Raw genomic sequence first — 23,027 nt, 5'->3', positions numbered from 1 at the left:
TATTTAAGATGTTATTAGAATTTCTGTAATAAATTAGAATTTCTATAATAAATCATACAGTATTTAAGGTTGTTAGAATACTTAGGTGCACATTGGCAGAGCAGGAAATTCTAGTATAGGATTAATCCTACTTAATTATTGCAAGCAGCACCTTAGCTAGCCGGTTTAATGAAGTGTGAGCTTTATTTGCCTTCCTCTGTAGCACAGGCCATCATTTATTTCTCAAGATTATTGGGGAGTTTGTCTTGCAAATTCAGTGCAGTAGCCTTGGACATTAGCAGATGTCTGATACCTCTTCTTGTGGCGTTACAGTTGTGACTTTTAGTCCTTTACTGACGACCTCAAGTATATTATAGCACGGTGGTGGGTACACATTCTGGTCGAGCATCTATTTGAATTAATACAGACAACCTAGTTGCTTGTAATGACAAGGAACCAGAATTGGTAATTCAAGCAGCATCTTCCAGTTTCGTGTTCATTGTCTTACACTGTAGCAAACCTGATTTTCTTGTTCTCACTGTGAAATGGTTTGGCATCCATGCCATTCATTGCAGTTAGTTACAAAGCAAATACAGTCTCAGTTTGGGAGACAAACAAGCAAAGAAACCAAAATAATTCACGTGATGGCTGTTTTCTTGATGTTATGCTACTTTATAGATAAGTAAATCCAAAATTTTAAAGTATTTGTTGTTTTCACTTTTATGTAATAAATCACATAAGGAACTGTCTTCCCCAGCTGCTGAAATACCCCAGTTTGCACCTCGTAAGAGCACAGATTTTTCAGCAGCCATATCTTAACAAATGTGGTGGGTCTTATTCCTGTTTTGCTCAAAGAAAGAAATGAAATCATCTGCTGGTGTCCGTCATCTGTTTAATAGCCAGGCGGCAAGTGCTGAACCTAAGATGGATGAATCTAACGCCGCTTCACTCTGAAGTGGCCAAAATGTTGAATGTTCTGTACCCCAACATCATGTGCTGTTAGTTGTTTCCAAGAGGGAGTTGTTTTCCAGTGGATGCATGTTCTCTGTCTGACACAGTTTTGTAACACCTGGTTGCATGTACATGCATTTAATGGCACGTCTGTGAGTTTTACCGAGGGATTGTTCTGCAGGTTAACCCGACATGAGGTTGACTGGAAATAGTAAAGCTCTTTTGGGTTGCATTTTGATTTGCTTTGAATTACTGTGTACGTTTTCTTTAAATGAAAAGCCATGAAATCCATTTTTAAACATGTACTAAAAATAGCCTGGGTCTTTGTCATTTTAAGTTGAAAATTCTTCTGTGAGCTGAATATTCTAAAGCTTGATTTATATCTTTTAGTATCAGAGACAGTCATCTAACATTTATATTACTAAAGTATTGGCTAGGATTATGTTACCTTCGAGAAAAATAATTTTTTGATGGGAAATGAGAATTTTTCTTTCTGCCACCAAAGAGAGCGCACCTGTTGTGGTTAATCAGATGAAAAATGCGTGATTTGCTTGGGAGTGTGAGGGGAGGCTTTACAATATATATTTTAGAAAAGAATTTATGCAGTATTTTAATTTTGTAGCTTACAAACCATGTTTTAACTTCCTCAATTGTGACCTTCTACTGCAGGTGATAGACTGTTTTGCCTTGTGATTTTGCGATTAGCATTATTGTTAGAGAAATAACTGGCAAGTGTTCACAAGACACTACATCGGTATTGTTACCGTAACCGGAATTGCTGAAGGGCTTGGTCATGCCCCTGCTGAAGCTGAGCAAGTTTTTGCATCAGGAGTGCTCATGCCTGGGTGCTGAAACCCTATCTAGTGCTCGTGTGTTTGTGAAGAGGTATTTTTTTTCTTTTTAATAAGTTTGCTGTAGATGGAGAGTTGCCAATGGAGAAATAAATTTTATGGGTGGCAGAAAGGAGACTTCATTATTTACATTTCCATCAAACACCTGAATAAATAACTGTACAAGAGCAAGTGAGGTTCTGCGGAAATGGTTTGCACTAGATCAAGTTTCCTTTTTAAGATCAATGTGAACGATAGTATTTTTCAAGATTTGCATGGTTTAGGTAGGGCAGCAAATTAAAAAAAAGGATCCTAAAGTCCAGGTTTCCTTCTCGATATACCTGGTTTTACTGATTTTATCTCTTGAAAAAAGCTAGAAGAGAAGTCCTTATGAATATTAAGTACACAGTAAAGGGAAATAATATGCAACAGTCATGTCAGTGGACTGATTTAGTACTTGAATTGTTAGCCAAATGCTTGTGCTTCTGATGACACAAGAACACATTTTACTAAACTTAAAGTATCTAAAATGCTATAAGTGAAATATGCTGTATCCTACGTAATGGTGAAGTTGTTCTAATGCATTACATTTACATATATTTTAGCGGGACCTGGGAAATTGTCAAAAAAGGAGATGCACCTTCTACTTCTGTTTTGATAAATCGGCATTTTCTCTTGAATTCTGACAACTTTTTAGATGTGAAAATCTTATTATGTCATACTGAAATACAAGGCCATGGTTGTAAATCCTGCAGCTGACAAACTTTGCTGCTAGGAAAGAATGGAGCCAGTGGGCATGAGAGTATGAAATTCAGACAGGGAAGAAATGTGCGTGTGAATAGTATGTGATTTTACACATTGCACCGATCCCCATAGACAAGGTAGCATTCTGACAAGAGAAAGAGGGATTTTTGGAGAATGTGAAGATGGAGGCTAGATGGATGCCCACTGGAGAACCTTGAGTTGCACCAGGAGAATATTTCAGGGAGGATCCGTATTACTCTTCCTTCATCATTGGTTATCAAGATTAATGGATAGGCTGGTAAAAGCCAGAACCACTCAAGCATTAGAGATTTCTTCCAGAAAAGGTTACCTTAACGTTCTGGTCTCGGCTACCATAGTTTTGGTAGAGACACCAGCCTTGATCTATAGTGAAATACACTGGGCAGCTGTTGAAAGTGGAATACAGCTTTTTCTTGGAACTTTTCACATAAAATGACCCACCCTGCTGTCTCTCTGTACTGCAGCTATTTTTGTTAGAAGAGATGAGAGAGAGGAAGTATGATGGGTATGCCAGGGCCATCCAGAAGGCATGGAGGAAGTATGTGGCCAGGAAAAAATATGTACAGATGAGAGAAGAAGGTAAGTCATAACTTCTGATGACAGGTGTTTCACACATGGTTCCACAGACAGAAAGAGTGCCACAAGAGAGGAAGGAGAAATCTCCCTCTCTACAGAACAAACTGTTGCATTGCAGATAATTGTCTGTGAATGTCTCCAAATTGTTGGACCCCCACCACTGCTGAGGCTGGCTGCTCTGCATGCATGGATTTCTTGGACAACCCAGTGTTCTGCTCTCATAGCCAGACTGAGTAGGACAGAGATCAGAGATGTTCTGGGGTAGTGAAAAATAAGTAGCTTCCCACAGTTATCTAGGACCTAGATACAGTTCTGTAGATGATGCAAATCCATCCAGGGACCGTAATGCTCAGTTGCATGTGTGACCTGGGTGACGTTAAGGCACAACGTTCTGAGTTTTCTTAGTAGAGTTAATCTATTTTCCAGCAATGAATGAGTGAGAAATTGCTTAGTTCCAGAAGCGCTCCTGATTCATCAGAACTGTTGAGCTTGCCATCAGTGTATTTCATTGGAAATGGATTTAATAATCACATGGATCGTTATGCAAAGGATTAGTAGCAGTGCTTCACTATTTTTTCCATATTATAAATAATTTGGTTATCACTTCTTCCCAAAAAGTTCTGCTTGAAACAGTTAGCTCTTTCAGATCACGAGTTGAGAAAATTTAGTAAGTGCTATTAATCAATGTTTATTTTTGATATTTAAGCATCAGATCTATTGCTGAACAAGAAAGAAAGACGACGGAACAGCATTAACAGGAATTTTGTGGGAGATTACATAGGCATGGAGGACCATCCAGAGCTACGCCAGTTTGTGGGCAAACGGGAGAAGATTGATTTTGCAGACACCGTAACTAAATATGATAGACGGTTTAAGGTATGTTTGAGAGCAACATCCACTGATGATTAGTTCTGCTAGGGAGTTACAGATTTCTACCATCCTTTAACAGAAACTCCACCACGTCAGTGTCCTACCATCTAGGATACCAGCTTGGAGAAAAATGACTTAAAAGACCCATAGGGAAGCAGTCACCGCGTGCGGTCAGAACATGGCCATTAGCAAACCTGTTGTCTCAGGATGAGGACTTCATGGGACTTGCTGGGCACAAAGCGACGTTAGGAAATGGAAAACAAAGCTACTTCTCTGTCCTATGCAGTCTGACTCTAGGGTCTTGCGATTAATCACATCAGTATTTTTTTTTCCCTTGAGCCAAAGACTGACAGTATTGCCCCAGATCACAGTACATTCTGCTTTTGGAACAGCACCGCGACGTTAGTGCATTGATCTTTGCATAGCTGTGTATTTTCAAACAATTTTGTGTTTCAGAGCGTGAAGCGGGATCTTGTCCTCACTCCAAAGTGCATATACCTGATCGGGCGTGAGAAGATAAAGCAGGGTCCAGAGAAAGGACAAGTGAAGGAAGTCTTAAAGCGAAGGATGGAAGTGGAGAGAATTCTTTCTGTTTCTCTAAGGTCAGTACCGTGGAAATATCTTTCCATTGACAGATAAATTTGTGTAGGACAGGGGAAATAAGTTGATTGATGGAGGGTGAATTTCGTAAGCTGTATTAATTGAATCTTGTAAACAAAGAAAGATGAAGCCTTATTTTCACTCCCAGCCCTGGTAAGTATGTTATAGCAATGGATGTTTAAGGACAGAACACAAACGTTTTCCAACTAGTCGTTAAAATGTTTCACTTACACCAGGTCTGGCCTACCTTAAAGTGTATTCTGTCCAGCGTATATTCACCACGCACAAGCAGGGTCTAGTAAGTTTTGGCTCAAGCTTGTATCCCAGAAATAATTCTTACTTACAGAAGTACACCTTGTACATATCCGCTGCTCCCTGAAGGGGTGTTCTCTCTCTGGTGAGCTACTAAAACCTTTATTTCTAGTTGGATTTCACCTTGCTTCTGCTGACTGACTGTCAGGCTAATCCCAGATTGCAGGAAGTTTCCGAGGTGTCCACACAGGGCTGAGAAACCCAGTTAGGTCAGCGACAACTGGAGAACAGGGAGAAACTGCCCACAAGCCCCGTGGATTCTGGCATGTATTGTTTCACCCCTTGGAATAGGAGTGAACAGTGTCTCTGGATACCTCTGCATTTGTTACTGCAGTTTATTGGAGCTGGTAGAGGACTGTAATTTAATACAAAAAAATACCAATCCAGGGCAACAAGTCTACTCTAAATATTGAAATAAATGACTATTTTGACACAACACAAGTCTACACTTGAGTGCTGTGTATTGATAGTAACCACGAAGGTTTTTTAGTATATGCTTATAAAACCTTCCCATTAGCATAGCCAGCAGTCTTCTCACAGGCATTATCCAGGACTTAAAACCAGCAGATTTCACATTTTTGCAGAATTTTTCACAGCCATTTCAAGACTAGGGAAAGGTCTGCAAGCTGTGTCTGCTGCCAGTGCTGTTTTCAAAACCTGTGGTTTATTTATCATACGTCTTTGTAATGGAAGTCGCAACAGAACAACTGTAGTGGATCCGTAATGAGTGGAACCTGTCGTCTTTGTTGTGCGCCAGGTTTGGACAGTGCCCTTTGCAAACCCTGAGCAGGTTATAGCCAGACACGCTGGAAGGATGGAAAGCTGCTACCCTCCTCTCACAGGAGCTGACAGTTACAGGGAACCTTCTGAGCCAAACCTGAATGCCTTTAGTTCAGAGGAAATCTGTTACATTATGTCTGATAATGTTTTGGACTTAGCTTATTGATTTTGCTTTGTTGTCCAAAGCATTGGGGTTTGTATATGCTAAAAGTAGGTTCAGAATTATAAGCTATCAAACTGTCCAGGTGTTCCTCCAAAACCAAACCCTAAAGAACCTAGTGGGGCAAGAGGGCTTTTCCCTGTTACCATATTACTGTGGTTCTGAGTTCAAAATGGGTCTTCTTCAAGGAATCCCTTAACTCTCTATTGAAGTGGCTCAGTAGTAGTACAACACTGGCTGCAGAGGCTGTAAAAGTTACCGCTTCTCTTGAATCTGAGGTATCTCTCAGTGATGAAAGCCAGCGCTTGTAATATTTAACAGTCTTCAAATAGTAAAAACAGAGTGAAACCTTTATTTGGTACATGTATTACCTACTATGTAGTTTTTTGGGGAAAAAAAAACGCAACAAAAACCCCCAAACAGTTTTTCAGATGTCAGGCTCAAAGTGAAAATTGTATGAGCTCTAACTTGCATTCTGTCATGTGTTTTCAAAAGAAAGGTTCATTGTCCCTATATATTTTTTTTTATATATATATATATTCTATAACTCTAAGATAGTTGATTTCTGATTAGTTTTGAAGTGAATCTCAACCCTCTGCACTGGAAGAAAATAATTGCACTAACATTCTTCATGAGCTTATCCAGAATGGCTTTAGCTCTATTCTGTATTGCAGAACAGAGCCTCAAAGTTCTGTAAGTTCCAATTCTTATTTGTACTATTTTACATGCAGTATTCAATTTTAACTAAATCATTACAGAATAAAATTATTTTAAACAGAAAGGGGAGAGAGTATAACTGGATTCTTGCATCACATTCTAAACAATCTCTCTCAAGAAACCCCTGTGCAATTTATCGATGTAAGCTTGTATCACTACACTTATGCATAGTAAAGGCAGATTAATTAGCATTATTGACATGTATGAACAGCAATTAACACTACATAACAAGTTAAATTACTGAAGGAGGTGCACTTTAAATTGCAAAATGCCCAACTTGGAATTTAGTCAGGGTACCGAGACTGGCAACTTATACTCTCATGGAAACGTTCTTGTGCTTTTAGGAACAATAAGTAACTGAGCTTTATAACTATCTGATAAGGAGCGACATCCTAACAGCGTCGTGAAGTCAGACTCTGCTAAATCAGCAAAAACAGGACCACTGACGGGATAATAGTTACTGTAGGTCTTGAGCTTTTCCTGTACATCTCATTCAGAACCTGGCTGAGGCCCCAGATTTGCCTGACGATAGGAAAGGGGGGCGATGCTCTTACTCTGCTTTTACAGGTTTTGTATTGCCATTTTGAACGCTAATGAGGTATGTTTGTTGGTTCATATGCTCTTTTTCAAATTATGGGGAATATTCCAGAATTTGAAAGGAGGTTACGGAGTGCACAGGTAGGCAGACGTGTAGAACAGGTAGCGGTACGACTCATCCTTCACCTCGTGGGTCAGAATTGTATTTTAATACCAACAGTCAAGAGCACCTCTAGCAGCACTATGAAGCTGTCTTTAATTCTGCATAAAAAGGTACTTACAGTCTGTAGAGGGAATTGTAGCCTTCAGTCACCAGATGGAAGGTGGGGGTCAGAAGTTGGCTCTGCCTCCCCCTTTCAGATGTACAGTCGACAGCCAGGCAGGGCAGCTGGCAGAGAAGGGGATGAGCGTGCTCAGAGCAGAAAGCTATTGATTGCTAGGTAATTAGGATCAGAAAACAGTGATGAGGGCAAATAAACCTAATTTTATCTCTGAGGGTGGAGGCTTTTTTTTTCCCCCGCCCTGAGCTGAATATTCTTTGAATTCCTTATGTGTTGTAATGAATTTACTTTTGGAATTACTCTGAAATGATGGAGCAATACATGCATAAGGTTTAGGTAAGGTATCGGTGCCTCCTTCCTGTGGTGTATTGCTATGCAAAGCATTGAAAGCTCTTTCTTAGTGACAGGTATGGCACTTTGGCTGGCGCTGCACCTGGCTGCCCAAGCCACCTGCCTGGCTTTCCACAGCCCTCCCCACCGCAGTGCAGCCCCTCGCACTTCAGAGTCACACACGCCGTTTCTTAGGAAAAACAATGAAAACTTGTAATGAATGTTAATTCTAAATCCAACAAGATTTGTAAGGTCTAAATTTCTCTAGAGAGAAATGCAAACTGTGAGTGCCTTCTTCATGAGTAGGTGATATCTAACATATTGGAATAAATTGCAATTATAAAATAGGATTTTGTGATATTAGTAGTAGTAGCAGCAGCAGATTGACCCCCAGCATTGACAAAAAAGCAGAGCAGCTTTGCCTTCAGACTCCCTGCTGCGGACTAAACAGCCATGAAAAGGAGCCACACATTTTCTGCCCGGAGGACTTAACAGTATCTAACTAATGCTGCTTTCCTCCGTGGGTCTGCTCCGTTTGGTGCAGTGCCACACGGGTGATGCGGTGGTTGCTTCGTGAGAAGGTTCTCAGTTCCCAGCTTTGCACAGCTGTCAGAGCTCCTGTGCTGCCTCTCCTCCCAGCCACAGTTTTCTACGCTGGCTACTGCTCAGGTAGCTGCACGGGGACATGGATAAGACCTTGAAAAGCGAGGGAAGCAGAAAATTATTCTACCAGGAAAGGGCAGGAGATGGATTGTAGCGCGGGGGAAGGAACAGAAAACGTGTGTGAATAAAAAGAGGGAGGGGCAGAGGGAAGGCTGCCCCTTCTGACAGCACAACAATGGTAATTTGATTTAAACTGGTTATGAAATCACACATGAAATTTAGAGGTTTCTTATCACTTCTAGTCCCCTCCCTCTGTGGTGACTCTGCCGCTATTGTCTTGTGTCTGATGTAGCATTGTGCTCCCATGCAGTGACCTGGTTCCGTAAGGTCGTCCAGGACCGGCTGCAAGGTGCAGTTAGTGTGCTGTGGGAGCAGCACGTGGAACCAGAGCATCCTGTGGCTGCTTCTGTGCTATTCCAGTCAGGAAGTAAGAGGGGAACCCACGGCTTCCATATTTTCAGGTCTTAGAGTTTTATTTGGAAAGCTTTGTTAATACCTCTTTGTAGAAAGGATGCAGAAGCAGGCAGGCACCGGTGTAGCTGTAGCTCAGAAGTACGCCAGCGGGCTGTTGGAAGGAAGGAGGCTACACGTACAAACAAATGACAAGCATGCTGGAACAGTGGCAATCTTGGCTGGGACGTGGCATAACTGCTTTTACTGTGGGGAGTCTGGAAGGGCAGAAGTCAGCCTTGCAAACGACCGAGGTGGATGTCGTTTTCTGTGCTTGGCAGCATCTTCAGCAGGTGCAGACAGGAATCGATCCCAACGTGGCAATGGAACCCAGCCGGTGGGTTTTCTACTGTGTTAAACCAAGCTAAAGCTTCCAGCTCTTACTCCAGATTTACCTGCTTGGGTTTCAGTGTTCAGTAACCTTCAAGTTGCCAATTTGCCTCTAATCACAAGTTTTGCCATTATTGAAGGGGGAACTTTAACAGCACATGTTCTTTTACTAACAGCAATTACTGAAAAATGACTGCCTAGTATACCTGTCCTTCAAGAAGGATTGTTTCACATACTCCATTATGAAGTCCTGAAAAAACCTCAAACCTGTTCTCAGAAAGCAAGCCTCTGTAATTAATACTGCTTGGAATTTCTTATGTTTTTAAAAAATTAACCATGACTGCTCTGCAAATGTCATTATAATGCTGGCTGTATTTGCTGATGAAATCTTAGTATGAATGGTATATGCTCTGATTTCTTTCCAGCACAATGCAGGATGACATTTTCATTCTACATGAACAGGAATATGATAGTTTGCTTGAATCAGTCTTCAAAACGGAGTTTTTAAGCCTCTTATCAAAACGATATGAAGAGAAAACACAAAGGAAACTACCTCTGAAGTTTAGCAATACGTGAGTTATGGCTTTTTTCAATGGGCTTTTAAGAATAAATAGTTTTGTTCTTGCTGCTAAGGCAAATGGGTGCGTGCTAGGTGTTGAGCTGCTGACGCTGTGCTTTGTTTGAAAATAGTAAGAGGCAGCACAGTGTAAAAATCTCTGTATGTGCAAGGAGACCAGACTCTCTGATTAGCTCGTCGGAGTAGTATGTTAGGATTGTACCGGGGCCGCTTTCCACTGCCTGTGCATAGGAGGGTTGCCTTCATGCTACTGAAGAAGGGGCTGCAGCTTTGTGCTGGAGAGCAGCTGGGTGCCAGCAGAGCTGTGCCCCCCCAGCAAGGGCCGCACGATGGATGTGCAAGCAAGCACCCCGTCTGTGCTGGCTGCTCTTCCCCTCTTCCTTAGCCTTGACCGAGGTGTGGATGCAGCACAGCGAAGAGCTTGAAAGACAATGCTGGAGCCATAATGTAACAACCTGGAATTCTGAAGTCTATTGTGGGGACAGAGGACTGCAGGGTGAAAGGATAATTCTAAAGGAGCCTCATCAAGTAAATGATCTGGGGAACAATTTTTAGAAACAAGCTTGAAAAGCTACAGAGAGTTTGATGTGCATTTTAGCTGTAAGGACATGCTGGAAACTATCCTGACAAACATGGACTTCTGTTAATACTCCTACCTGTTAAGATTAGCAACAACAGGCCTTGGATTTGTATGTTCATGTGATTTCCTTAAAAAACCTGGAAGAATTATAAAAGGGAACATGAGATGATTATTTTGGAAAGGGTGTAGGAGGGCAACAGAAGTGTGGAACATTCCTGTAGTACAATACTCCTGTACACAGGGACTCCAAAGCCAGTACCAGGAGTAAATTTTTTGTTCGTGTAAGATGTAATGTATTATACTTCGGGGTCTTGCCCAAAAACCAAACCCTAATTTCCTTAGCTTATATCCCAGTACAGTTCAGAGCAGATGAATAGTGTGGAAGTGCTGGGGAAGAACAGATACGTGTGTTGTGTGCACAAGCACACGTGGGAAAAAATTTAAATTGGAAAGATTGAGGGATGTGTATACAAAACTGTTTACTCCCAGCACATGACCAAAGCCCACTCCTGAAGCATATATTGCCATGTATATACATATATATGTATAGATATACATCTAATGGGATATACAGAGAATGTTTAGGAATGGAGCACTTCACCTTGCTTCAGCAGAACCTGCTGCAGAGGCAGTCACATCCGAAGGCAGGCATAGATCTTTTACTCAGATCTTTGTGCATTTTTCTTCAAAACTCACTCTCCATCCTCTGCAGGGCATCTTAAACCACCTTTGAGCAGCTCTACCAGGAAGTTTAAAATGTCAATTAAGAACAACACTTAAAAAAGCATGAAAAAAAAGAGATTTTATTAGGTGGTTTATGTCAGCTAATCACTCGGGGAATACAAATTCTCGATCTAAGCTTTTTTCTAATACATTTCTAAGTTACCTGGTGCCAAGTGATACTGTCCTGATTTCACACGGAAATGCTTTCTGGTTTTTTTTTTCTGTTGTTGTTCATGTGCTTACATTAGACTTGAAGTGAAGCTGAAAAAGGAGAGCTGGGGGCCCTGGAGCAGTGGTGGGTCTCGACAAGTGCAGTTTATGCAAGGCCAAGGAGATATAGCCATTCTCAAGCCAAGCAATAAAGTGCTGCAGATCAGCATCGGACCGGGGCTACCAAAGAATTCCCGTAAGAATGGTTGACTCTCTCCTTGCTCACCTCTGGACTCAGCATGTTCTTTATTATTTCTCTGTAACACTTAAAATTTATAACGTGGGTGGTCTTCTAATGACGCAGCAGAATTCCTTGCTGCTCTAGTCGTGCTGGAATTTTGTTACTTTCACTATATACCCACTGTTCCTGAAATGTCTGAAATGCTTTGCCCTGCAGTGAAAGAAATGAGGGCATTTAATCATGTGACGTAGTGCAGATGGCACAATTAGCCAAGCATTTTAGGGAAGCCTTTCGCTCCGCTCTGAGCTCCCGCAGTCCCCACAGTCTCGCTGCTGCACACAGGGCTGCACCAGGACGGGGCGGGTTGCAATATGACAGCAGGGAGCCTCTGTGTATCACCAAATCTGACTGAGCTGCGAATGTATCAGCCTCTCTGCTTTCGTGTCCTACCTTCCTCTCATACCAATTGCTGATCAGGAACAGTACAGTGAGAGGTACTGCTGTGCCAGCTATATGTGGAACCGTAACAAAGTTCAAAGCTAATGGTCTTTTGGGCCTCATGGTGTCTTGGGACAGCTTTATTTTATGTTCTGGGGCTGGACCGGATCATAAAAGGGAGAATATTTCTAGGTCATCCTTGTTGTGCCTAAAGCTGTAGAGAACAAGCTGGCCAGCACGGCAGGAGTCAGAGTCTGATCACAGAGCAGGGGTCTGGCAGCCAGCCAGCCGTACCTAATTACTGTAATTGTGAAAGGGTAACAACACCTTGCTGGTTTCTTTTAGGTCCTACTAGACGGAACCTTACCCAAAGTAGAGGGTATTCCAACAGGTCTCAAAGTCAGACTTACCCCATGAGAGCCGCGCCACCTCCTCCTGGTAAGTCCCCTCAGCCTCAGGCAAAAACAAAGGGCCACATTCAGGCCACTTACTTTGCTCTTGCCATCTGGTAATTTTTACCCATTAAAAAAATCATAGTAAAGGTTTAAAATCCTCTTTGAAAGATCCTGTCTGGAAAACATACCTGGTAGGCAGTTTAGGAAGTGTACTGTTGGAGGCTGCAGACCATCAGCCAGGTGTCCCAGCAGAGCTGTCCTGGTTATTGGGGATGCTGGCACGTTCAGCCACATTGTATGAAACGCTGAATCTAAAACTAACCCTGTAGCCTTCTGCACTTCCCCGTCATGGGTAAAAGCTACACACTTACCAAGCCGTAGATTCTGCTCTGCCGTGAAATTGCTGTCAGTGCCGTGTTTGTGTTTCATTGTCCCACCGTTAGCTAACAACTCGTGTGTGCCGGGGGCTGAAATGTACCCCCGGTGCCGGCAAGCAGCATGGCTTTTTCTGCACGGGATTGATGTCATTAGGGTGTTTCACTTCTGCCCTTGAGAGATATGATTAATTTAGCCTGTGAACTCAGAGAGAAAACAATATTCCATTGACCCAACATTTCCCAAGTGGGTTTTTTTTTTTCACTTACACTCCCAGAGTACTTTTTTTAACAAAGGGTTCTCTTTCAGTCAGCTGCTGTTTGTTGAGAAGCACAATGCTAATGGTGTAAGTTGGGTGTGCAACCAGTCTTAGTCACCAGATTAACTAGAAAATTCCCAATTCTCATAGCTGTTATGAGTCAAACTCAGGACTGCATGATCTGCAAGAGCTGCTTGTAGTAAATTGGGCAATTACAGTAGTTAAAGTGAACCTGCCTGCAAACACAAGAGTAAATACTCATACAGAGCGAGTTAAAGGAAGGAAAGGCTGATCTAATACTTTCAGAAGCTCTTTCAGCAGTTCCACAGCTACCTGAAAAAGACAGAAGCATTGGCTGAAGAAGCTTTGTGCCCGCAGCCCAAACCCAAACTTGCCTCACGTGGGTGAGGTAGTTTGGATGTGGATTTGCACACAAGTCCAGGTCAGCGGTGGATGCCCGTGCTTGCCGTAGGGCCTCTGACCATTTATCCCCCAGTGCTTATGACACTTCTGAGCGGACACATCAACAGAGAGTCCAAATTGACATGTAACATGGTTGTAGCATTTTTGTGGGTTGGTTGGTTGGGTTTTTTCCTCCTTCTAAATTCAAACTCCTCTTTAAAGTAGCCAGTTATAGCTGGAAAAATAAGATTGACGATAGGTATTACAAAAGAATTCCAGTTAGACTGTCCAGACTTTCAAGGAGTGTGATTTGGGCACATTCCTCCTTGAAAGTCACAAACAATTCTCTCTATCCTGCTCTCCCAACACGGGGAAGTTACACTGTTGTCCTTCAGCATTTGAAAGGTGTTCTGCTGTTTTCACATCCGTTTTGAAATTAATGCACCAGTAGCTGAACAAACTGTTCTGTATATGTTCAGGATAAAACAAACCTTCGTTTATATTACCATAATGTATGTGCCATACTAGCTTGGGTCCCAAAGTGAGTTTTATGTACAAGTTATGACTACTTAAGCTCTGCCACACTATCAAGAGAGTATCAGAAGCAACGAGCAGCTGGTGGATGCAGTAAGGCTTTTCCCAGTGCCATGATGATGAATTCTCCTCTCTGCACAGCTATTCATTCTGCTAATTTTCAACAGGCATAATCATAATGGAAAAAGGAGAGCATCACTTGCAGCATTAAGCAATCTAATTTCTGATGTAACTATAGCTCCCATTTTATTCAGTAGGGGTTTTAGGAATGTAAAACATGTTGAATTGAGCTCCTTAGGCCCTGACATCCAAGAGGCTCAGACATGGGGGGGGGCGGGTATTTCACATTCAAATTAAAGCCATAATTATTTAAATGCATTTACCCTTGTCATCACCTAGAAAACTCAAACTCCTTTTGAGCTATCAAAGTAGCAAGGCTTTTTTTAAAAAAAAAAACACCCCACACCATTACAAAAAAACCCCCACACACTGAAAAACCAACCTTGCTTGTGAAAATATACAAATATTTGCAGCAACTTAAAAACCAGTCTACCCAGTATTCAGGGAGTTGGGCAGAATTTGAACTTAAAAAGAAAAAGAGGCCCCCAGCAATTCTAGCTAGCTTTAGATTAACCCATATCCGGATAAAATTTTATTTGCAGTGTTTTAAACAGAGGTGTGATGATTACATGCTAGCTAACATTAATAAGGTCGAATTCAGCTGGGAGCTAATCCTCTTGCTTGTTTGTAGCATTCAGGGCACATGTTTCAAACATGAAGCCAAAATAGATCGCCAGCAGACCCAAAACTGCGTGTAAATCAAACTTGCAAGATTTCAACATTGTTTTGTTTTCAGGTTCCTTGATAGCTCACTGACACAAAGGAAAAGTTACCTTTCTTGAGCAGTAGTTCAGACTGCACGCGTTCACACTTCTATTTACTTCCAGGTCAGCAGCAAAATGGAGTAATAAACCCCCCCGAGTTTGTAGCACTGCCCCATGTCGCAGGAAACCAACGGGCCAGCCAGAAAAACCTGTATACAAACATGACACGACCGACTTTACCACGGCAGCTCTCAGGAGGATCAGGCAAGATTTCACAGCAGCCAGAAAGCTTGGATTTCCTGAAAGTGCCTGACCAAGGAGCAGCCGGGTAAGATTTTTACATCAAATCTGAGAAATTTGTGTAATAGCTTCACACACTCAAACTGTCCATGACTGATAACAACCTTACGTTGTGTACACAGATGACCAGATCGTTCTCTTGAGTTGTACTCAAAGGTGTCGTCACAGGATTTCAAAACACATATTCTGTTGTAGGCCTTTAGGAACGAGGGTGAACCAGTTCTAGTTTAATATCTGAAATTTGCATGGTACCTTCTATTTAAAGATATTAAGACACTTGGCAGGCTGTCTTTCCCTTCTGGTTTAGAGACCATAGACAGCAGATGCCCAGAGAAGCTGGCCAGCAGTCCCATTTCAGCTGTGACTCCTGACCCACCTACCAGACCTGTACTTCTTTTTAGGAGGAAGGCTTGGCAGCATGACATTCAGGATTACTTCAGCATCTTTTGGACTTCTAAGCTGCAGCCTTGCAGAACATGTTACGATGACGATTCTAGAAGATTAGCGAGTGGGCAGGTCTTGCTGTTGTAACTGGGCATTTCCCAATAGCCAAGAGTCAAAAGCATCAAAACAATCACCAGCAGCAGCAGAAAGATGGACCCAAGAAATCATGGGCTTAGTAGGGGGAAGCAGAACAACTCTGAAACCAGCCGCTCCAGATCCTGACTGGAAGCCCAGAAGCAGGCAACCCCCCCGATTTGTGGAAATCATGAAGACAGGAGTCTTCTGTCAAATATTTATGGGACCTTAGTGTTCCAGAACGTTAAAGGCTGTGCAAAATGTGAAGTTTTTCAATGAATGAACAGTTTCTACTTTAACTCAGACCTTATAATCCACTGTCTTGAAGAACACTAGTGGAGCCTTACTATAGTGGGAATTTAAGTTCCACTTAATGTTCAAAGACTGGGGCCTATTCAGCAATTCTAGAAAAAAAAAAGAAAAAAAAATACTGTGGTTTTGAATAAGCAGTTTGTGTTTGTCCTTGCTGATGACTTCCCAGTTGTGTGATTTAATTCTGATGTAACCAAGTCTCAGAGAGTTGCTGTTAGCAACAGCTGGTTGTCCCAGAGCACATTAAATCAGCCAGGGAACCTACAGCAGCAGATAGAATAAAAACGCACTGTGGTGAGGTGTGATAACTTTGCATAGTAATAGCTGGTGCAGGCACAATTCTGTAGTCCGCAGCTCTGTGAGTAAATGTACATGATAAATACCTCCTTGTTTAGCAGAAAAGCCGTATGTACGTAGAACGAGCCATCGTTCTTACAGCTCACCACCTACATTACTCACTGAGGGGAAGAACAAGAGGAAATTTGGACTTTTCCTGCTAAGAACTCACTGTTTGCAGGTCCTTGGTTTATAGCAGTGCAGGGCCCCACGCAGATGCTTTCCCCCCCCATGGGCTCTCTCTTTCCCTCCCTTCCAGCACTGTCACCCCCCCCCGCAGCCAGCCAGCCCCCATAGCCCCAGCACGGGCACCAGTGCGCTTGACTTTGCACCAGCCCCTGACTAGCTCAGCCAGCCTGAGCCTCTGCTTCCCACAGCAGCTGAGGCACCGTCCGTCCCCTGAAGGTGAGGCAGAAGTAAAACCACAGACGCTGCTGTAGTAAGAATGTTGCCTAAGGAGTTGCCCGGGTATCTCAGAATCTCCCAGGATGCCATTCTAGCACGGCACTCTTTCACCCTTATCCTAGACTGCCCACTGCAGGAATGCAGCGGCAACGTGCCACATTCAAAGACTGCTGTCGTTGCTTACTAACACTTTAAAGCTCTCGTGAGTGATACTTTTTCTGTGAGCTGTCAGCTGTGGCTGACAGCGCATCGTTTTGCCAAACGTGGAAGAGAGCTTGCGCTTGGGATGTGCTGGGAGAAACCAAGAGTAAGGCAAACTTCCACCAAGTTTCCACCTGACCTTCTGCAGCCCCTTAACGTACGTATTTGCCCTCAGCCCTGGAATATTCCGAGGGATGAGATAGGACAGCTCAGTCGCCTTCTCCAGTCATCTGCATGGACGGGGTTCTTAATGGCAGCAGAAAATGACTTCTTTTTAACCGTATCAAGAGCATCTTTTTGTACCAGCAGCCCCTTCCCAGCTGTCAGGCAGCAGACAGGCTCCTTAGCAGAGGTTCTGCTCTGACCTCAGCGTTCCTTAGCGTGTGAGATCCACCTGGCTGCCATACGCAGTCAGCATACCACAGCGCTGCTTCCAGAGAGCGTCAGGCACCTCACAGAAGACAGTGAGCGTACTCAGAACGGACAGATTTTTCAGTATCAAAAGAAGGGCGCGGTGTGCCTAGTAAGGGCTTTCTGGTTCCTGAACACACAGAGCAGAGGCAGTCAGCCCCCCAGCAAAATTAGGCACGTCCAGAGTATGTTTTCAGGTGTACCGATGGCCGTTGTTTTTCCCCACTGTGCACCAAGTGTCAGCCGTAAGGTACCGTAAGCAGATTTAGAGCATTTTTCTGGTTTAAGATTGGTCTCCAGATAAAAAAGAAATTAAGAACAAGTGGCCACTACTACTTATTTTAACGATTTCAAAATTTGAAGCATGTGCTGACACTCTCAGATGCATTTCCACACCTTTAAGTGGTGAAATTTGTCATTGCATGTCAACCTACTCTATGAAAGCTGTTTTGCTAGTATTAGACATCTACACCGAGTTGAAACTGCAGTTCATGTAACAACGACAAAACCCCTAAGCCACAGGCTAAAGCCGTTGCGATTTCTGTCAGAGAGCTGCGACTGACACATGCATTACTGTGAAACGTAGCAGCCACCCCGTATGTCACGAGATGGGAACTATCACGTTGGATTAAAAAGATCAGCTACATCATACCACAGTTCCTGATGCCACAGGTACACACCAACAACCCCATCTGTTTCAGTCTTAGGAGTTTACAAGGATGATTAGCACACATTAAGGCTTCTGTTAGTTACCATTCAAAAAAGCAATTATGATCTATGTAGTCCATGGAAAGGGAAATAAACCCCAACCAACAGAACACACAGGGTTAGAGCACTGCCTGCCCCCTAACCGCTGTATGCTCGAGGGCTAGAAAACATCTCACCACCAGCCACAGCAGTAACGGCAACCAAAGCGGGTCTGGGACAGGCACCCACCGCTCCCCTCGGGGTGGGTTTTGTGGAAATCACACTTCTCTACAGGAAGCCCCAAGTAAGACAAACGAGCGCTTGGTGGCAGCTTACGATTCAGAGGAAGGAGGTAGGGAGGGAAGAGGACATCAGGGAGTGAGGGCGGTTTGGTTTGTTCTTTTGGTTTTGTTGTGGTTTGGGGGTTTTTTTCTGCAAGCCACAGCTGTAGGCAGCATGCAGCAGCAATACGGACGCTGCTGTGGAAGGTGAGGGAACCTCTGAAGAGGGCTCAGCAAAGTAATAGTCTTAGACCTTAACATTGCAATGTGTAAGCTGCTGCCTGTCTAGTACACACTGCGAGTTCGTTGAATTGTGTCTTCCTGAAGTGTAAAAGAGTATTTTTGTCAGAAATAGTGGAAAGGGCCCACTCCGAGGATCATTTCAGGTGGGCACTGAAATAAGCAGTTAATAATTTGATTCTGCATAGGTGTGACTTCCGAAGGCGGTGGGCTCGCCTAGGGCCGGGAGCATTCTGGCACAGGGTGTTCAGCGCTCAGGCAGCAACCCCTGCAGCCCAGCTGCTGCCGGCACTGCCCGGCGCTGGGCATCTCCCAGCAGGTGGTGCTGGGGCCGTTTGACAGCCCGGTTTCCCGGCAGAAGCGGGCACGGGAGCGCTTGGCCAGCAGCCTCGGTGAGCAGCTCTCGCCGGGACGGGTGGGGGACAGCTTCCTGGGGGTACACGGTGGGAGCGGGGCACCCCAAAAGGCACAAACCCACAGCTGGGGCTGGGGGCTCGCCCCGCTCCCACACCCGCACCGGTGGGCAGCGCCCACCCCCTGCCGCAAGGCACAGCCCAGCTTTGCCTTTCCTTGCGTGCCAGGCAGGAGCAGGAGCGTGGCACGGAGCCCAGGCGGGCAGCAGGGCCAAGGCCAGCACCATGCCTTGACCTGGCAGCTTGGTCGCTCGTTATCCTGACCCTGCACGTAGTCCCGGGGACGGCAGCGTGCTGGGAGCCACAGGGATCTTTTTGCACAGAAGCCCACGCACGAGTGAGTCTGTGGAGCAGCACACGGCACTGCTGTAGCCAGCATTTGATTTGCCTCATACCAATAGCTCACCATCCAGTCCTGCCAGCAAGGCAAGCTGTGTTTGTTTTCCATCACCTTCCCAGTGCCTGCATGCTGGTGGCACCCTTGGCCAGCACAAGCAGCGGGGACCCAACTGGACCAACCAGTAACCCAGCCAACCTGGCAAACCATTTACCATGTAGCTCGGCTCCCAAAGGCAGGCTACAACAGCCAGGCCTGCAGAGGATGGCAGCAGCAGGGATGCCCAGCAGCCTGCCCTGTGGTGCCATTCCCAGCATGGCGATCCTCAAGTTTCTCCAGTACATTCAGCACTATGGAAAACAAACGTCCCAGGGTTTTACAGCAGCAACAAACCAAAAGCAAAAGCTGCAAGGCTGTCTTCCTGAGCATTTATCAGCGCCTTTAGTAACCTACTGAAAAGAAACAGTATGACTGCGTTCAGCAGTGGGCTAGATAACTTTTTCCGTGACTTTTCTTCATAAGGGAAAGCTCTAGTGTTCCCTGTACACAAGGAGTGAGCTAGAAGAACTGTGAATTTAGTATTTGAAAACCACAGCCATTATAAATCTAACCCTTAAAAATGGTATTCAAGTTTAGCAAAGCTGCCTGAAAAGGCTGCAGTACTATCACAGCTTCAATTTCTAACAGTCTTTAACAATCCAATGTAAGCCTGAGGTTAAAAAACAAAAAAAACCAAAAAACCCCCAAAAAAACCCCAACAGCAAAACAGCATGCTCTCACCAACAAAACATCTATTTTAACATGTTCTTGTTCCAGTGCAGTTGCAGAAGAGCTGAGCTCATTTTCTACAGATTCTTTTCTTCCGATACCCAGGGCTAGGTTTCACGTATCTATCCCGAGCAAAGCCGATACGTGCAGAACACCAGGAGAAAATCCCCTCTCCCAGTCGACATGTTTAGAACTGAAACGTCACTACAACCCCGTAGTTCAGGGCTCGCCTTCTGGGGCAGGTCACTACGCAGACTTAGACCTAGACAGAGATACACTGACAATTAAGTAAGTCTAGGACTTTGTGTAAAGTAACCGTAAAGCTTTTCTGCAAGAGCTGTGTACTATTATTATGGAATTACCTGACACAATCGCCGTTGTCTCCTCCACATTGCTGGCAAGAGTTGTAATCGTTCAGCAGCTTTTTAAATTTATTTTAAACTGACATATCTCATCTAATACCTGTTCTCTCTTCCAGCCTTTATTAGCTGATGCACTGGCAAAATGCATTCCTTCCCTCTTTCCCCTTCCCAAGCTTTGGAGTGGTCACAGCTGTGACAAAGAGTTTGTGCAGCATCTCCCCTGCTGCTTCAGAGTTGACCATAACAGAGCAAGTCCGTAGATGGACCTGGAGTCTGAGGCAACTTAAAAGAGATGCAGTCTCTCTTACAGCTTAGTCACGAGAATGGTAAAGTAGCAAGCCTATGAGCTAGAACTTTGTTTTTAATGCTAGAAACTAAATCCCTGGTGAAGTTGGTGACGTTGGGGCACGGGGAAAGACAGACTAAGCTGTTTGGATGCAGAGATATGCATGAACTGCATGTGCACATTTGTTTACATATTCCAGCCCGAGCACTAAAATGTTTTCTGTGCATTTGAACTGCCGTTAGGTACCTAGAAATGGCAACTCTGTCCCTTTCACAGGGAAGTTTTACAGCGCTAGTTTAAATTATTTTAACGTTTAAGAGAATCCTTTTTCCCTTGGTCTGTGATATTCTTTAAAAATCAGTTCATTAGGACAGAGGACAGGTAAAGCTTTGAAGCACACCACATGCGGTTTTTTCTCCCATTAGCGTTCGCAGGCAGACGACAAACCGCCCCCCCCCAGCTGGAGGAAGGCCTAAGCCACAGCCAAAACCTAAGCCTCAGGTACCGCAGTGCAGGGCGCTGTACGCATACGATGCTCAGGACACAGATGAACTCAGCTTTAATGCCAACGACGTGATCGACATCATTAAAGAAGGTACGTAGAGAGAAAAGGATCCGTTACTCAAGTACAAATCTTGAAGACACGCTGTCCCAAGTAGTTAAGATGTGACTTTTTAAGCCACCCCACATTATCTTCCCTTATGAGGCTTGCCAGTTCCTATTATAGCTCAGGGAGCAGAGAAGCCTCCACACCAAACCTGTTCACTTAAAAGCACATTAGAGACAGATTAATGACTTACTCCTCGGTAACTGCAGATCTGTAAATTTAGTTGAGAGAGTAATTCTGCCACAGCCTGTAGCTAAAAATTAGCCTAAACGCAGCTATAGCGCAAGACCCAAAAAGCAATAAAGCAGTTCAACTCTTTGGGCCCCCAAAGCAGCCTCATGAGGCACGGTAACGCAACCAGATTAGCAAGCTCCGCTTCTCCAAATCATTTCTCCTCAGTCCTTCGCAGAAAGGCTCTCACCGTGCGGAACAGCTTGGCAAGGCTGCCTCGGGAAGTACACAGAAAGGTTTACAGAACCTCACCACTTACTTTGCTTTGTCGCAGATCCTTCTGGCTGGTGGACAGGAAGACTACGAGGGAAGCAGGGCCTGTTTCCCAACAATTATGTCACCAAGATATAAGAAACTGTCAGACAAAAATTGGCATGAAGTTACCAGTAGTTGAAGATGTCTTCCCTTGCCTTCAGGACCCTGTTCTTGTGAGAGCTGGCATTCTCAGCAGTACTTTCACCGGTAAAGTTGTAGATGAGCAAGAAGAAAGTGACCCACAGCGCCGACTTTGATCTTTCATCTTGGGAGCATACAGCAATGGACATACCGACTGATTATTTATTATATTTAAACCTGGTTTTAACACCTAGTAAGTGAAGAACGCTCAAACCTACCATCTTCCTGAAAGAGGAAGGTGCTTTGCAGTCTAGAACCAGGGACTTTGAAAGGGGTGTATTTAATAAGTGCCTTCAGCTAAATATTGGTAAACCTTTTAATTATCTACTGAAGATAATGTTAAATGCACATTTCCTCTAATGCACATCAATCCGGGGAACACGTTAAGTATGCTGCTACACGTCAAGAAGATTTAGGCTCATTTGAGATGTTACCATCTATAAACCCACTGTGATGGTATATTTAATTCTGTACAGAGTTGTAATGGAACTGGTTTGTGTTTGCTGATGCGTTTAGGGACTCCAACGGGCACTACAGGAAGTTACAACAGAAATCTGTGTAGTGCTGTATGCTAAACAACGTTACCTTCAAGATTTATATTATAATATGGCTGGCCCATGTTGGATTTATGTTTAATGCTCTACCTGTTATAAGAAGTGTCTTTATGCAGAGCTGTACATTTATAGAAACAGATCATATACTGTATATAAAACATGAGTATGATAGAAACATGTATGAATGTATAATGTAGTATTCCACTGTTCTTATTAAGTAGTTCTACTAGAATTTTTATGCCAGGTACTTACAGATTATGCACTACTCCTTTTAAATGGCAAAAGCAAGCGTTATTGCTCAGTTCCGATTGCCTCCCACACCAGAGTGGCTGCTCCTTGCCATACAGTTATCAGCATTCATGCTTTGCCTTCTGAACCTCCATAAAATAAACCACAAGCAGCAGTCAGCCGAACAGGTCTGTTCTCCGTGCAGTTTGTTTGCAGTTACGTACGCACACAGATCCATCCGCAGCGCCTGCTGGCTTTCACTGCACCGCCTGCTTGAAGAGAAGAATCCCCTTCCTTTGCTCCAAACCAAACCATTTTCACCACAGCTAAAGTGCTGTGCATTACACGTTTCCTCATTAGGAGCAGTTAAGAAAACCTGCATACATTAAGTGGAGTAAGCTTTCAGATACAGCTAGAAGTCTTGGATCCCCTCCCTCCGAAACCACTGCGCCCGAGCCTAAGTTAGGCATGCTTGAATTCCATGGCTGAACTCTAGAAGCTAAAAA

General features: G+C 43.9%; 1 protein-coding gene across 2 annotated transcripts in view; it reads left to right on the top strand.

Annotated features, from left to right (window-relative positions):
* The window catches only part of MYO1E (myosin IE), a 92,687-nt gene extending 69,981 nt beyond the window's left edge, over nucleotides 1-22,706 (top strand). For both annotated transcript variants that reach the window (XM_037395290.1, XM_037395291.1), the window contains 9 exons: nucleotides 3,008-3,122; nucleotides 3,826-3,995; nucleotides 4,446-4,591; nucleotides 9,575-9,721; nucleotides 11,278-11,435; nucleotides 12,204-12,296; nucleotides 14,771-14,975; nucleotides 20,931-21,100; nucleotides 21,618-22,706. In XM_037395290.1, the coding sequence (XP_037251187.1) occupies nucleotides 3,008-3,122; nucleotides 3,826-3,995; nucleotides 4,446-4,591; nucleotides 9,575-9,721; nucleotides 11,278-11,435; nucleotides 12,204-12,296; nucleotides 14,771-14,975; nucleotides 20,931-21,100; nucleotides 21,618-21,694 (1,281 nt within the window). In that variant the 3' untranslated portion in view covers nucleotides 21,695-22,706. The remainder of the gene's footprint in view (nucleotides 1-3,007; nucleotides 3,123-3,825; nucleotides 3,996-4,445; nucleotides 4,592-9,574; nucleotides 9,722-11,277; nucleotides 11,436-12,203; nucleotides 12,297-14,770; nucleotides 14,976-20,930; nucleotides 21,101-21,617) is intronic.
* Nucleotides 22,707-23,027: the final 321 nt, after the last annotated feature.

Source organism: Falco rusticolus, chromosome 7, assembly GCF_015220075.1.
Source record: "Falco rusticolus isolate bFalRus1 chromosome 7, bFalRus1.pri, whole genome shotgun sequence".
Lineage (NCBI taxonomy): Eukaryota > Metazoa > Chordata > Aves > Falconiformes > Falconidae > Falco > Falco rusticolus.
Note: the sequence above shows the minus strand (reverse complement) of the source record. Positions and strands in the feature narration are given on the sequence as shown.